Source organism: Phocoena phocoena, chromosome 11 (genome assembly GCF_963924675.1).
Source record: "Phocoena phocoena chromosome 11, mPhoPho1.1, whole genome shotgun sequence".
Taxonomy (NCBI): domain Eukaryota; kingdom Metazoa; phylum Chordata; class Mammalia; order Artiodactyla; family Phocoenidae; genus Phocoena; species Phocoena phocoena.
In genome coordinates this window covers 47,631,012-47,648,210 of record NC_089229.1, presented here as the reverse complement: position 1 = coordinate 47,648,210, position 17,199 = coordinate 47,631,012, and the positions used below count along the sequence as shown (strand labels likewise).

At 38.5% G+C, this 17,199-nt stretch overlaps 1 protein-coding gene across 3 annotated transcripts in view; it reads left to right on the top strand.

Moving 5' to 3' along the window:
* The first annotated feature begins 1,346 nt into the window (after positions 1-1,346).
* Positions 1,347-17,199, top strand: part of CPSF6 (cleavage and polyadenylation specific factor 6) — a 29,026-nt gene continuing 13,173 nt past the window's right edge. The window contains exons 1-6 of one of the 3 annotated variants that reach the window (XM_065886951.1): positions 1,405-1,464; positions 9,264-9,473; positions 11,116-11,219; positions 15,573-15,718; positions 16,615-16,788; positions 16,918-17,028. In XM_065886951.1, coding sequence (XP_065743023.1) covers positions 1,405-1,464; positions 9,264-9,473; positions 11,116-11,219; positions 15,573-15,718; positions 16,615-16,788; positions 16,918-17,028 — 805 coding nt within the window. Of the gene's footprint in view, positions 1,465-9,263; positions 9,474-11,115; positions 11,220-15,572; positions 15,719-16,614; positions 16,789-16,917; positions 17,029-17,199 lie in introns of all 3 variants that reach the window. The other 2 variants (XM_065886953.1, XM_065886952.1) reach the window with 2 other exon arrangements.

Genomic DNA, 17,199 nt, shown 5'->3' with positions numbered 1-17,199 from the left:
ATTATTATTATTTTGCGGTACGCGGGCCTCTCACTGTTATGGCCTCTCCCGTTGCGGAGCACAGGCTCCGGACGCGCAGGCTCAGCGGCCATGGCTCACGTGCCTAGTCGCTCCGCGGCATGTGGGATCTTCCCGGACCGGGGCACGAACCCGTGTCCCCTGCATCGGCAGGCGGACTCTCAACCACTGCGCCACCAGGCAAGCCCCGGTTCTTTTTTTAAAAAATAAATTTATTTATTTTTGGCTGCGTTGGGTCTTCGTTGCTGTGCACGGGTTTTCTCTACTTGCGAAGAGCAGGGCTACTTTTTGTCGCGGTACTCGGGCTTCTTGCGGTGGCGGAGCACAGACTCTAGGCACACTGGCCTCAGTAGTTGTGGCACACGGGCTCAGTCGTTGCGGCTCACAGGCTCTAGAGCGCAGGCTCAGTAGTTGTGGCGCACGGGCGTAATTGCTCCGCAGCATGTGGGATTTTCCCGGACCAGGGCTCCAACCCAGCTCCCCTGCATTGGCAGGCGGATACCCAACCACCATGCCACTAGGAAAAACCGATTCTTTAGGTCTCTGTTTCCTTTCTCAACTGTAAAAGATGTTTGGATTTAATGACACCTTTTCCAGTTTTCTGACATTCTATGAGTCTAAGAGTGAAGCCCTTGCCTGAAGATACCTCCACCTTATAGGGTGGGTCCAAGGGGGACCGCATTCAAGTTAGAGGCATTTAAACTATCCCAGAGAAAACCAACTGCAGCTCAAAGGAGGAAACAAATGAAGAGACATGAAAGGTTGGGGGTGGGGGGAGGTGGGACGCGGAGGAGAGGAAAGAAGACGATGCCGATGATAGAGCTGGAAAGATAAACAGCATGCAAATGACACAAGTAGCATGCAAATAACTAAAGATAATCATCAACGGGTAACTAGCGTTTACAAGGCAAACGAAATTCTGCTGGTCTCTGAGGTTGCAGGGGTGAGACATCCTCTCTGGGCGCTCACAGAAAGCGGAGCTACACTTTGTATTTCATCGTGACATAAAACTTCCACCTCTCTAAAAGCCCTGGCTGTGAGAAATGTAAGAAAAACCAAGAAATGAAAATATCACAAAACGCTTGAGTCTGCCAGGGACAACGTGAAACCAGTCTCTGGAAATGACTGGGACCACCCCCGCCCCGCCCCGCCCCCCAAGCCTAATCCAGACACACAAAAGAAACCGCTTGTGCCCTCCGAGGTGCAGTTTTGATTCTCCGCCTGCGGAACTGGCGGCAGCGGAGCAGACGCACGCCCCCTGTCGCCCCCGCTTCAGCCCTCGGAAGTGACGCAGCGCGCCCCGCCCCCGGCGCTAGATCCGCTGCTGCTGCCGCGGCGGGCGGACCTGCAGGAGGTAGCGGCGGCGGCGGCCGAGGCCGAGGGAAGATGGCGGACGGTGTGGACCACATAGACATTTACGCGGATGTGGGCGAAGAGTTCAACCAGGTACGTGAAGGCCCTGGGCCCACGCCGCCGAAGTAGGCGGTGCTGCGGCCGGGATGCGGACCCGGGGCCCACCGTGGGCCGCGAGCCGCCGCGGCTGCAGCCCGTGCGCCCTTGGCGCCTGTGGGCCGCGCCGCCCGACCCAGGCGCGGCGCTCCCCTCACCCCTCGTTCTAGCACGTCGTCTTGCGGGCGGCAGGCGCCGCCACCCGCCGCGGGTCCCCGAGCGCGAACGCGGGCCGCCGTGCAGCCGCCGCCGACCCCTCCCTCTTCTCTGCCTCGCTCCCCATTGTTGGCGGCGGCCGGCGGGCGCTTCCCGCCGTGTTAGGCCTGGGCGGAGGGGCGGCTTGTGCGCGGGGGGAGAGCCGGCCGCCCCTGCGCCCCCTCCCCGGCCGCCGGGGCGAGGAGGAAGCCTGGCGGGGCGCGCGCCGGCCGCCGTCTCGCCCCCGGCCCTGCCGCTCGGGCTCCGATTCTTCCGGTCGCTCCATTTTGTCTCTGTCGGAGCACGGTCGCCTCATGGAAGGCCGCATTCACGGCCCTTTGTATCCCGCGCGCTCTGCTTCCTGCGCTCCCCTGCTCGTGTTTGCGACAGGTTTCGGCGTGGCGCCTTCTTCCTCCTCCCCTCACACTCCGGGAAGGCGGCTTCGTGGCGGGCAAGTTTGCAACAAGTCCTTTGACTTTCGGACCCATGGCTCGTGTTTAAAAAGTCGGTTCGCTGCCTCCCTGCCTCGGTGGCCCAGGGCTTGTAGTGCCTTTGAGGCCCAGTCGTTCGTGCTTGGCCTTTGTGATGAAAATACCTGTGAAGATAGGTGGCCTGGGCGGAAAGGAAGACTTGGACGCCCGAGGGCTGGATGGAACAAAAAAAGGCGGTAGCTCACGGAGAGATCAGAGGTGTGATGAAAGAATCTCACCCGAAATTCACATGGTGTTGGTTTTAAAATAAAGGATTGTAGCTATGACCCGATTTCTGAAAGCAAAATGTTTACTGTCCTCCGAGGGGTTTTGAAAGGCTGGAGAAAGTGAGAATGCAAGGTTTTTCCGGTATCTCACTGGCCACAGTAGACTAGAAGGACTAGCTGTGGAGCTATGATGTCTGATGTTGGGCATCCTTGCGAAGGGTTGTTACTAGAGTAGTGACGTTTAAGCTGTAAGCCTACTGCTCACATCTCTACTCCCTTTTATGTAGTAACACATTTAAAAAATTAAATTGTGCGTAATTGCAGTGCACCTAATCGCTTTATCTCTTATATTTTCCAGGTCCATATGAGAAGCTTAGTAAAATTCTGGTTAATGTGTTTTTGTGGGTTTTTCCCCCTTCCATTAAGGATCTTATTTGTGACTAGGGGCTAAAGATTTTATTTTAAATAGGGAAAGCTAGAAATCTTTCCTGGTTTTTTTGAGAGATGATTGTGCCCCTGGTTTAAATATTAGAAAAAAAATGCAATTAGCTTCAAATGTTTCCTACTCCATTAAAGACTGAATATTTAAATGTAACCCACTGTAATCAAACATTAAGTTTAAAAATTTTTTCTTTTTTGTTGTGTTTATATTTTGGATATATGATGCCTGAGTTGTGTCAATGACAGTTTAGAAAATTACCTTGAGTGTTAAACAGAGTCAGATTCTAACCCTTTTTTAAGGTCAGTAGACGAAGACTTCTCAGGAAATTTCTTTTCCTTTTATTTATCAAATAAGTGTAACATTCCATCGAAAAGGGGTCCGTACCTGAAAGTAAAGGCAGAGTTAAATGTTCAAGACAGTCTTCATTAGCTTTCTTACAAGAAAATATATGTGCTTTGTCTTTCTACCCACAATAAAGGAAGAATTGGGCTACAATTTTAGAAGTTGAGCTTTCCTCAGAACCTTTTAATTAAATATTTTTTAGGCTTTTGCCTGTTTAATTTGGGATGGGCATTTCTCTAACCTGTATAGCTGGATGTAGTGATACTTGCTTATCCCTGTGCAGTAACTAGTGCTGACTGAGCAGGAGGTAAGAAGAGGTTAAAATTCTGTGGCCCTGATGAGGAACTGCTTTAAAGGGTTCTTTTAAAAATGTAACTTTTTGTTGATTCGTACATATAGTATTATATTTCACACATAGTTGCATGATTTTTACTAGAAAGATATTTATACTTTTCAATCGGTTAATGGGATTAAAGAGACTTTGTTTTTGTTATTATTTTGCATATCACTGGCCTTTGTAATCTGCTTGCTGTGGTAATTCCTGTTCAAAATATGGCCACATAAGGATAGTTGGTGGGTTTTAAGGTTCATCCTTCATTTTTAATAATGTTACTATCATTGAAATATTTATCTGAAATTTTATCAGAATTAGAGGCAACTACAAAATTATTATTGATTGTTTTATTTTGCACTCTTACTTTGCACTGACATTACTTCTGCTGGTTGCTGTAGTAAACTATGACTTTTTTTTGGCTGTGTTGGGTCTTCGTTGCTGCACACAGGCTTTCTCTAGTTACGGTGAGCGTGGCTTCTCTTGTTGCGGAGCACAGGCTCTAGAGCGCAGGCTCAGTAGTTGTGGCGCACGGGCTTAGCTGCTCCGTGGCATGTGGGATCTTCCTGGACCAGGGCTAGATCCCGTGTCCCCTGCACTGGCAGGCGGATTCTTAACCACTGCGCCACCAGGGAAGTCCCAACTATGACTCTTTATTTTGTTGTAGTTGAGTAAAATGTTTTGCTAAGTATAACGGGTCATGACTTTGGCTTCTAAACTGCTGTAAACATTTGAAAAAAATCTTTGTTCTTCAATGTGAGCTGTAGTTTTAATTGCACAGTATGCTTTGAAATTCATGTATTTTTCATTTTTTTAATTTTAAATGGTCATACTTTTATGATGCTTTTTTTTCCATGTGTGTTTTGGTAAAGAACAGTATAATAAACCTATTTCAAAATATGAGATATTCTGCTGTCTTAGAAGAAACTTTCATTTGGATATGGTGTGAGAAAAAGTTAGTGAAACTATAGAATAGTTCCTTTCTTCACCAGATGAATTAAGAATGGAGAATGAAGAATGAAATTGGAGAAAGGGAGAAGGCACAAGGGACTCAACTATTCCTTATAGCTGCTCTTTTAGTTCTTAAGTTGAAGGTCTTTGCATGTAACCAACCAAATTGAGAACAGTTGCTCCAGTGGAAGAATTTGCACTTCCAAACCTCTACCTTGGAGTTGAGAAGAAAGTGGATGGTTTCAGACTCTATAGTGTGTATCAATTCAGTTTGAACTGGGATTTGTACTTGAAGGTAGTAGTTACTAGCCTAATATTTAATAATTATAGATTTTTATTTTGACCAAATTGTTGGTCAATTGTTTAATATATCTTGAGTATTTGTTACATGCCAACAAGGAAGGATACAAAGTTTAGATAGTCTGTCCTTAGAGTGCACTGTAGTGGGATTGGGAGACACATACATAAATATAACACTGACAGGTCATGTGTTACAGAAACCACTCCTTTATGTGTATCTTTTTTTTATTTTATTTTTTTATGTGTATCTTTGTAGAATTTTTGTTGGCAGAGGAGAGGAAAGTCAGATTCTGTGAACTTCAGGAAAGCTTATGCTGGGTGCATTGAAATAGTGTGTATTTTGCTTGTTTGGGGAGTAAAAGCTCTTAATGTGGCATTTAGTTATTGATGTACCTGGTGGTAGGTCACTGATAGCAGTGCTCACTTAGTAATCTGACCATCCAGCTTTAAAATGAAAATGTATATAGGTAGTGGGAAAAAATTCATTTGGAAGCTAGAGACCTAGACATGCTTATAACTCTACTTGCCTTTATATCATGAGTCATTATAGTTTATATTTAGTTATCGTGTATCTACTATAGCCAATGTCTAGCTAATTTTGGAAAATAAGTTTATTAGGCAAATATCAGTGAAATCTTATTTCTGATAAATTTATGTTGAATGGAGAACCCTCTAAGATAAGGCTTGTAAGGTGGAAACTGAGGTAGGTAGAGATTGATTCAGAAACTTGGATAGAAGAAATGTTTAGGGGAGCTGGAACTCTTCTTACTCAGTTTTATTATTTATGAGTAGTTCATTCAGTTGCCCACTTTGTGGTTTATGTGGCATATTTTTAGTACCAAGTTGGCTTCCTTACCATTAGTTGAGCTTTTTACAGGGATTACAAACTAATTTTAATATCTACTTGAAACATAGACAAAATCAGAAAATGAAGTATTTTAAAAAGATAAATATGTATTAGATTATTTGCTGTTGGATTTTATGTGCTGGTATATTATATTCTCTTCCATGGTATAGAATACATTTTGTAAATGCAAAATAAAACCTTTCCCCCTGCTATATTTCTCTAAATGGAAATGACTATTAAATTTCCTTTTTTTTTTTTTTTTTTTTACTGCGAAGACTTTGAACAAGTGGCCTTTGCTGTGCCATTAGTGGTAGTATCATAGAATGCAGGAGTGGTATTAATACAATTTTAGGACCACCAAAAGCAGTCTTGGGCCTATCAGGGAGAGTGAAAATATAGTACAACTATACTACAGTCATCCCAATAATGGTATACAGTATATCTGACATGAAAATTTTATGGGAGGTGATTAGGGAAAGTATGTCTAAAAAATAATTCTTTGGAGGGAGGGGTTAATGATAATGAAAAAAAGGTTGAGAAACACTGCTTTTAAAAGGAGCTAATTGAATTTTGGTTATTTTACTATCCATCTTAATTTAAGTGTTTTCTCTGGGCAACAGCTACTCATATATCATGAGGAACATAATCTTGAAGTGTACAATCTTGAAAGGATACCTTGCCTTTAAAATGATTATAGTAATTAGAATGTAGGGAATGAAATAACTTAGTGGATTTTTTAACAAACCCTACGAGCTGTTGCCTACTGGAATTTATATATAATGTACAGCTCTATTGGTGATTAGCTGCTATGAAAAGTAGATAGTTACAATTGGGCAGTATTTGGTATCTAAAATAATTAGAGGGGTAATGTTGATTATTTTTTGTTGTTGTTGTTTTTGAATGCCATTAAAATTTCCTAATGGTAATAATCAAAAAGACTACATAGTAGAACTTGACACTGTGGGCTATCTCTCTGACAAAGTTTGTCCAATAGACTTTCAGAGCTCACCTTCTTTATTTGTGACCCGTGATATACATTTTCCATAATGTCTGAATGTGCATGTTTTCCCCCTTTTTAGAGTGGGAACAGAAAGTAGGATGTGTTCTGTGTGTGTATATATATATATATATATTTTTTTTTTTTCCTTAATCTGGAGGATAGGTGTGATATGCTAAAGCTGAAAAGGAAGATTACTGATACTACAGAAGAGTATGTGTTTTGAGTTGCATTTTAGTAATGGTGGCAAATGTATTCAGATTCATTAATATTTTTTCACCAAGTCCAAATGCATACCATTGGGGCTAGAAGTACAGGCTGTGGCCTTGGAACTGAGCGAAGCTAACTAGTCCACATGGAGATCAAACCCCAGGACCATGGTCTCAATTAGCATCATACTTCAACCAGTTGGAAGCAGTCCAGCTACCAGACAAAATGGCTGATCCTAAATATTGGTAGAATCATATCAGTATGGAAAATTGGTTGGTGTCAACATAGGAATTCGTGGATGGACAAAAATAGTAAGTCATGGTGATTCACCAGGTTAGTGTAGCTGCAATTATGCTTGTAAATGATGTCTACTTATGTGAACATTTTCCTAGATTTACAACTGATGAAAAATCATAATGTGTTAACCTGTTTCATGAAAGTGTAAATCTAAATACTTTTAGTGCTGCTATTAATAACCCTTGCATTCTCTTTTACTCTCCCTCAGACCATATAGTGTGATTATAGTCTCTGCTGAGGAGGATGGAAACACAACTCCTTTTGAATAATAGTAATAATAATTCTACTTGATGTACAGAACTGGATTGCCAAAGAGTCTAAAGTGCCCACTACCCCTTGCGGGAAGGTTTTTAGTATCTTAAGTGTGTGGAATCACTGCTGCAGCCATGCCGCCTGAAGCTTCAGCTACACTGAAACTTCATAACAAAACTCACCCTTCTTTTTTCTAATTTTTGCTATCACTGCGATTTGATCATGTTGCTTGGTTTTTAAAAACTCAGTTCTCAAAGGTTATTTTGGTATTGTTGTACAAACAAAATTATGGCATTATTCAGTGACTTGTGGTCTTAGTTTCTGCCCATTGCTAATGATGGTTTTGTTCTCTGACTTACCTTGAGATTTTTGTTCCTTGTTAAGTGTTACAGACATTCAACCTGGTTAACAATGTTATGTAGAGATTCTGTTACATAATCAGTAAATTGGATAACTTCGTTATGCAGAAGGTTACCTGAAATGACTTTACAAATTTCAGGTCCCTTTGGCTATGCGTTATAAGTGGTATTTCCCCTTCTAGATTTTTTTCTTCTTTTTCTGTTTCTTTTTTAAAAAATCTTTTTCTGGCTCCCTTCTGAATAACAAAACAACAGCCATGTCCCCTTGGGACCTATAATAAAAATATTTTGTTGATCTGTTCACAGTCATCACAAATATCTTCTCTGTGTCATTCTTTATCCATATAATAGTCCCTAAAACTATTAGCTTTTCCTTATGTGCCATTTGTATTCATCCTTAGTGAATTGTATTAATGGAGATGATATGAGTTATGTCTGAACTCTTCAAGTTTATTGTTTTCTAAGTGTAATTGCCTCTCTTCCCTTATTATCTCAAATATTCTACCTCATAAGAATAAAATAGTTCACATCCATCTAGGTACTTGGCGATGGAAAGGGAGGAAGATAAAAATAGAACTTTTCCTCTGATACTGGCTAGTCAAGCCTGTGGCCCAGTAACTGTTACTAAAGGCAATTTAAATGGTGTTCAGTGTTCTGCCAGTACCTGCATTTCATTTTTCTTGTGCTTATTTACAGATTGAACCCTATTTTTCCATTTTTCTCCTGTTCACATATTTTTTTTTCGTTTACCTCTTACTTGCATATCACTTGGGCATGTAAGTGGCATCTACTAGCATTGCTTTAATTCTGCTGCTGACAATGGCAAAGCTTTACTAGATCCTTGTTCGTATCCCTTTTCTCTTGGCTATGTAGATATCTTTTGCCAATTGACTAAGAAGTCAGGTAAGCATTAACTCTTTGTTGACGGAGAATAATGAAACTATTGATAGATACTAATTTGGATAGTTTAACCTGTGTTTTATTTATTGTTTCTCTTTCCCCTGTTCATTTGTTGTGACATACGGAATCATTTACATACCCACATTTCTTTATCCCTTTCCTGTGGCTTAGCTCACTATGCTTTTTCTAAAACTAATAGCTTTCAGAGTTGGGAAGCAAGATACTGAATACCAAAGAAAACAATAGTTGTATTTTTCTGTTAAATATTAAAATACTTGTAATGGCTCTGATTTTTGTGATATTTTTGTGTCAAAAAAATGTAAGCCCATCTATTTGTATTCATGTGTTGTTACTTTTAGAGTATTTTATTTCCATGGAAAGTTTTTTATTATTTATTTTGTCTACATGTTATTCTATTCCTAGAGGAATGTTATTTCCTGTATTATAATAAATATCGGTGGGAAAATAGGATTGATTATATAGAAATTCGCTTTATAGGCACTGTTCAAGAAGAATACGTCTGTGGCATAAAATGAAAAGATTTGTACTGAGATCTTTGGCTGTTTCTATCTTCTACCAAATGTTTAAAACAAAATAGTTGAATGAATTTGCATTCAAATCTGTTTAGTAGTAGTCTGACTATTGTATAATCTAGAGCATTATTTCTGTATCTCAGGAAGCTGAATATGGTGGGCATGATCAGATAGATTTGTATGATGATGTCATCTCTCCATCTGCAAATAATGGAGATGCCCCAGAAGATCGGGATTACATGGATACTCTCCCACCAACTGTTGGTGATGATGTGGGTAAAGGAGCAGCACCAAATGTTGTCTATACATATACTGGAAAGAGAATTGCATTATATATTGGAAATCTAACATGGGTAAGTGACTTAACATATGAATTAAAGCATAGGTGATTGATTTCAAACTGTTTCAGTAGTTGGTTTTCTCCAGTTTTATAAAATAAGAATTTGAAGTTACTAGATGGGTTCTACATGCTTGCTTATGCAACGAGGAGGGAAATACAAGTACCTTTAAAATATCGTAAATTCCAAATCTTCTAGTTCTGAATTTTGTAGACATTCAACTTGTTTTGGTAGAGATTCCAGTTAAATATAGTTCGATTTTATCTTCAAATCAATTCTTTTTATTTTACTACTCCTACACTTCAGCTATCCCAGTTTTACAAAGAAAAATGCTCACATAAAGTCTCAAACCGAGATTCAGAAGTGCAGGAGAGAAACATAATACAACTCCTGGTTTTAAGAGTTTTCATTATCTAAATCATACTACAGACGTGTTGAGTTTCATTTTTGCTCATAAATTTGAAATCTGATTTATGGAAATGCTGCTATATACATTGTATTTTAATTTGGGTTATTTATGAGACTGTAGGATTATTATTGGTTGGGAGTTTCATTAGCTGGATGTTCAGTGTTATCTATATTTTATTAGTATTAAATCTTAAATATTTACTAAAATAGTCCTATAGAATTTTTGCATCTCTACTTAGAAACATTTGCTACACATAATTGAAAATTTTTTAGTTGTCTAGAAATCAAAACTTGTTACTGTTCCATTTCCTTAATAGCATTTTGTTTTTAAATGTTTACATTTTTAAAAAACTAATTGATCTATCTCCCACTACCCAGTCTGAGGAAATTTTTTTTTTTTAAGTTTTTTGGGTTTTTTTTTTTTTGATATGGACCATTTTTAAAGTCTTTATTGAATTTGTTACAGTATTGCTTCTGTTTTATGTTTTGGTATTTTGGCTCTGAGGCATGTGGGATCTTAGTTCTCCAACCAGGGATCGAACCCACACCGCCTGCATTGGAAGGCAAAGTTTTAACCACTGGACCGCCAGGGAAGTCCCTGAGCAATTTTTAAATATTAGAGACAGTAGCAATGTAGTTATGAAGAGTATGGTTGCTAAGTAAGCCTCTGAATTTTAGTTTTTACATATGTTAGTTTTATAACCTTGGAAAAGCTCTTTAACCTCTCTATCCCATGTGTAAAATGGGAGTGATATAGGACTTTTATGTTTTAAGAATTAAATATTTGATATAAAGTACATGGTAGGTACTCAATACATGTTAGGTGTTTTGTTTTGTTTTGTTTTTCTCCATCTTGCATTGAAACATAAGATGGAGTTTATTTCCCCAAATAATTTCCTTTAAGGAAAGGAAGTGACAAGTGACATTGGTTTTATTGAAAATTTAAAGTTGTAGCAGTTGAAAGCTGGAAGAGACCAAAAACTCATTAAGAGTTTAAAAAAAAAAAAAAATCTATGTTCTCTCTAAGGGTATGTAGCTTCTAATTTCCAAAACTCTTATCAAGGGTTAAAATTATATCCTCAGATGCTTTTGTGCTATTTAAAAATTGAAGGCTGACTGGCAGTAATTGTACTTAATTTGCACTGAGCATTTTCTCTTGTTTATTCTGAGTTTACCCTTAAAAAATAAATGGAAACAATAAAAATCTTGGATATGTTTTGATGGTTAATGAGGGGGAAATATCTTGCAGTGGACAACAGATGAAGACTTAACTGAAGCAGTTCATTCTTTGGGCGTAAATGATATTTTGGAGATAAAATTTTTTGAAAATCGGGCAAATGGCCAGTCAAAGGGGTAAGAATTTTGTTTTAATTCTTTTTTTTCCCTAATGGAAGTTAGTAGCTAGTGATTACAATTTTGGGGGTAACTTTCCTTGAAGTTAATGTTAACTACACATGTGTAGGATGTTTTATTTCTACATTGTCAGGAGGTTCTTGGACAAAGATTCATACTCATTTCATGTATCCTGTGATCTACCTCACTAAAACTAGTGGAGCTGGGAGTGTAGATAGATTAGGTCTCTTTTCCAATTTTCCTGAATTTTCTCCATCTATGGTTGAAATGATTTTTGAAATGACAGTTTGAAGAAGCATTGCTATCCCTGTAATTAAGGGATAGTGGAAGATGGGCAACTGAAGAATAATGTAACATGGATGTTTTGCTTTATTTTTTTAAACTATTAAACTACACAAATGAGGTAGGATCATTACGGGATCATTATAAAATACAGATGTTGAAATGTAAGAAAATAAAAAGCCACAATCTCATCATCCATAGATGATCACTCTTGACATTTTAGTGAATATACTTTCAGGTTTTTAAATTTTTACTGCCAAAACAATAGGATTACAACTCAGGTGTTATAATGTATTTGATACGCAGAGTAAAACAAATATTTAACAATAAACATACATCTTCCCTAATGTATTAAGTTCTTTCCATCATACCTTGTATGCTACTGTAATTTATTTTACCATTCTAATTTTTGGTTATTTGGGTTTCCAGTTTTTGCCTATTATAAATAATGTGGCAGGCTTCGTTTTATATAAATCTTTAGGTTCAGATTTTGGACTTTTTAAAAGGTAATTTGCTAGATGCAGAATGATAAAGTAAAAAATATGCTTAATGTACTTACTTTATATTGTTTAATATGCCAGTTTTCAATAACTAGGAATATTTTCAAAATACGTACAGAGTCTGACTGCTTTTCATGAACTTCACTTCTACTACCTGATCTGAGCCACTGTTCTCTCTTACTTGAACTTCTGTAATAGCCTCCTACGTGGTGTTCCGCCTTCACTCTGATTCTCTACAGTCTATATACATGATACATAGCAGAAGTTGAAAAAAAGTGACATCAATATTTGCCTGCTCAGAATTTTCTAATGGTTATCTATTTTATTCAGAGTAAAACCCAGAATCTTCACTGTGGCCTACAAGGCACTAAGACCAGTTTCCCCACTACCTCTCTGACCTCATCTCCTACTACTCTTTGCCTTCCCTATGCTGCTTCAGCCACATTAGTCTCTGATGTTCCTCAAACACATTGCTACTTAAGACCTTTACACTATTTCTTCTTTTTGGTTTATTTTTTCCCAGAATGTCCACATTTGGGATCTTTCACTTCATTCAGGATTTTGCTTGAGTTCCCTTCCCTGGCCACCCTATGCAAGACCTTCTGCCCCCATCACTGTTTCCTTTTTTTAGTTTTTCTTAATGATGTATTTTACTCGTTTATTGTCTTGTCTCCTACTAGGTTTAGATTGTAACCTCCATAAGAGCTTGGCTCACTGTTGTATCCCTAACCCTAGAATGGTGCCTGGGATATAGGAGGTGGTGCTCAATAAATGTTTGTTAAATTAGTGAATTAATTAAATTATTTCTAAATGTTGAGACCCAAGATAATCTTTAATCAGACAGCAGACTTTTTTGACCAAGGATCTAGTTTTTTTTTTTTTTTTTTTTGCGGTACGCGGGCCTTTCACTGTGTGGCCTGTCCCGTTGCGGAGCACAGGCTCCAGATGCGCAGGCTCAGCGTCCATGGCCCACGGGCCCAGCTGCTCCGCGGCATGTGGGATCTTCCCAGACCGGGGCATGAACCTGTGTCCCCTGCATCGGCAGGCGGACTCTCAACCACTGCACCACCAGGAACCCCAAGGATCTAGTAGTTTTTTGGGTTTTTTTTGTGGTACGCAGATTTCTCACTGTTGTGGCCTATCCCGTTGCAGAGCACAGGCTCAGCGGCCATGGCTCACGGGCCCAGCCGCTCTGCAGCATGTGGGATCTTCCCGGACCGGGGCACGAACCCATGTCCCCTGCATCTGCAGGCTTCTTAGTTGCGGCATGCGTGTGGGATCTAGTTCCCCCACTAGGGATCAAACCTGGGTCCCCTGCATTGGGAGCATGGAGTCTTATTCAGTGGGCCACCAGGGAAGTCCCAAAGGACAATTTTGAATACCAGGGAGAAAAGGCTCCTAAGAGTCCTTCTGAGAATAATTTAGAATATTGTATAACTGTGAGTTGACGCTCATTCATTTTTTTTTTCTATTTTAACTTTATTTTTCCTAGTGAGATATAATCACATACTATAAAATTCATTATTATAAAGTCTTCAAATCAGTGGGTTTTAGTTTATTTATAAAGTTATACAACCATTACCACTGTCTAATTCCAGAATATTTAATCACCTCCAAAGGAAATCCCATATGCATTAGCAATCTGTCTCTGTGGATTTGCCTATTCTGAAATGGTATCATAAAGAATGTGGTCCCATGTGACTAGCGTCTTACACTTAGCATAATGTTTTCAGGGTTCATCATGTTGTAGCATGTGTCAGTACTTAATTTCTTTTTATAGCTAAATAATATTCCACCATGTGGATACACCACATTTTAAAAATCCCATCCATCATTTGGTGGACATTTGGGTTGTTTCCATTTTTGCTATTATGAATAAGACCCCTATGAATATTCATATACCAGTTTTTGTATGAGCATATATTTTCTTTTTTTTTTTTTTAAGGAAATTGTTTCTTTCATCTAAATAGGTTACACTGTTATTATATCTTCTACCACTGCTACTACTTGATTAAATAGCTTGAATTTGGGGCTGTTTTATAAAATGTTAATTTTGAAAAATAATTTTGTATTTTTAAACACTAGATAGATTATCATAAGCAAAGTGAGCTACTTATATTGTGAGAAGCACATGGAGATGAGGTCTGACTGTGGAAACTGTGTACTAAGCATCCCATTTCTTCTTCATTCTAAGGTGCAAATTCTCTGGGAGCCAACAATAGGTTAAATTGCACTATTAACTTTTTTTGTCTTGTTTTGGGGGAAGTTTATTATTGGTCCAATACATTATACCTGATTTATGTATGTTAATTGTGTAAACAGGGAACTCTGTAATAATACTGATAAATAATAACATCAGTGTAGAATGTGAAAAAAAAAGATAGGTTACACTGTAGTCCCCATATGATTTGGCACTGTTCCAGAACCACCCTTTCATATAGACAGACAAATATTTAGTGAAAGAAGTTAAATTTATAAATATTTATAAAATTTCCATTTTTTTTTCTTATAAATTATGCCCCTGTGAATATTCGTGTACCAATTTGTGTGAACATATATTTGCAATTCTGTTAGGTACACGTATACACCAGGAGATTTATTTTTCTGCCATGAGGCTTGCAGGATCTCAGTTCTCCAACCAGCGATTGAACCTGGGCCACGGCAATGAAAGCGCCAAGTCCTAACCACTAGACAGACCACCAGGGAACTCCCAGGAGAGAAGATTTATTAGATTGTATTTTTAACTCTGTATTTAACCTTTTAAGGAGCTGCCGGGATGTTTGTCAAAGTGGCTGCACTACTTTACATTTTCCATCAAACAGTGTATGTGGGTTCTAGTTTTCTCCACATCCTCACCAGCACTTGTTAATTGTCTTTTTGGTTAGTGAATGTGAAATGGTATCATTGTGGTTTTAATTTACATTTCCCTGTTGGCTAATGATATTGAGCATCTTTTCATGGTGACATTATTCATAATAATGAAAAAAGTGGAAACAACCCAAATGTCTGTCAATTTTTGGAAAATGTGGTATATCCATATAATGAAATGTTATTCAGCCATGAAAAGGAATTAAGCACTGACACATGCTACAACATGCATAAACCTTGAAAACATTACGCTTAGTGGAAAAAGCCAATCACAAAAGACCACATACTGTATAATTCCATTTATATGAAGTGTCCAGAATAGGCAAATCTGTAGGGACAGAATGTGGATTAGTGATTCATTAGGGTTGGAGGATGGGAAGAAATGGAGTGACAGCTAACAGTTATGGGGAGTGTTTTGAGTGATGAAAATTGTTCTTAAAATTGATTGTGGTGATGTTTGTAAAATTCTGAATATGCTAAAAAAAATAAACCACTGAATTCTATACACTTAAAGTGAGTAGGTAGTATGATGTGTTGTTATAAAAAAAAAAGTGAAAGATCAAAGTGTGAGCTTTGTATATTTCTAAGAAATATTTTCCGTTTTCTTAGGTAAAATTAAATTCAGACCATTTCCTTTTTAATAAGAGTAATAACAGTTAATCCCTCCTCACTTTCTACCCACACCCCTTTAAACATCTTTTAGGTTTGCCCTTGTTGGTGTTGGATCTGAAGCATCCTCAAAAAAGTTAATGGATCTGTTGCCTAAAAGAGAACTTCATGGTCAGAATCCTGTTGTAACTCCATGCAATAAACAGTTCCTGAGTCAATTTGAAATGCAGTCCAGGAAAAGTAAGCAACCCCTCAAAGGCTTTTATTAAAAGTTGTACATTTTAACTAATCTTGCTAGCATTTGTTAGATGTTATATTGGAGAAGTCGTCTTAATATTTATACTTAGTATTTAGTTCATTGGAGAATCCATTTTAGAAAGTCCATGCTTTGAATTTGATTTAAATTACCGATTATGACTGGTCCCGTGTACTGGGAACCTACTCCCGTTTTTCTCTAGATGTCACAGACCCAGCATTATACAACAGTGTACAAGTTCTATAGCCCTGTCATTCCCATCGTAAAAAAAGGAAGAAACTACATTCTAATCCTTAGATTGAAGGAAAGTTATGTGGTGTCTGTTATGGTGGGGGAGGAACCATTGATAATCAGAAAGTATTTGTTGATTTTCTGCTTAGCACCAAGACCTTTCACTACTTGGTAAAGTAGCTATAGAGAAGATTTGCCATTATACACTTACAAATGTTATCACTTAAAGAGATAAATGGATGATCAGGCAATTAACAGAAATTCAAGTGGTTGTTTCAATGTTCTAGCACTTAACACTCAACTGACGAATGTTACAAAATTTAAATGATTTATACTTACTGACATTTAGATTTCTGTTGGAGAATTTTGGTCTTGGCGGCTGCAGAGTACTGGTTTTTTGAAAGTAACTCATGTTTGCTTATTGGAAATACATTTAAGCCTGGATCTTTTGAGGCTTCAAAAGAACTTAAATAGATATGAATGTTTTCCTAAACTGGTACTTCTCATGTAGTTTGGACAGGCCCAAGGCATCTGCAAGTTAATATATAGTGTAAATGAACTTTGAAATAGAGTTGTTTCTAATATCTAACAGTGGTTATGTATCAGCTATTTTAATAAATGCTATTTATGAGTATTTGGATATTTGCAGCTACGCAGTCAGGACAAATGTCTGGGGAAGGTAAAGCTGGTCCTCCGGGAGGCAGTTCACGTGCAGCCTTTCCACAAGGTGGTAGAGGACGGGCCCGTTTTCCAGGGGCTGTTCCTGGTGGGGACAGATTTCCTGGGCCAGCAGGACCAGGAGGGCCACCTCCACCTTTTCCAGGTAAAATTTTTCTTAAATTACCATGGATAAAATGTGTCTACCTAATACCTCTTTTCCTTTTCTCTCTTTTTCAAGTAATGCATTATTAATGTGACTTACTCTCCTTGTTATGCTATTTTTGGAATCCAGGAAATTTGATCAAGCATCTTGTTAAAGGAACTCGGCCTTTGTTCCTGGAAACTAGGATTCCATGGCATATGGGGCACAGCATAGAGGAAATACCCATTTTTGGCCTAAAAGGTCTTTATTTTTCTCCAAACTTGCTTGACTTATATATAGAATATTTACATCCGTCTTATTTTCTTACCTCTTAAAAAATCCTTTCAGGACCATTTTTCCTTGTTTCACTTTCTAGCTTGGCATCAGAGTAGACTATAAGGTGGGTGATTTCACTGTAAGAAATGTGTGTAC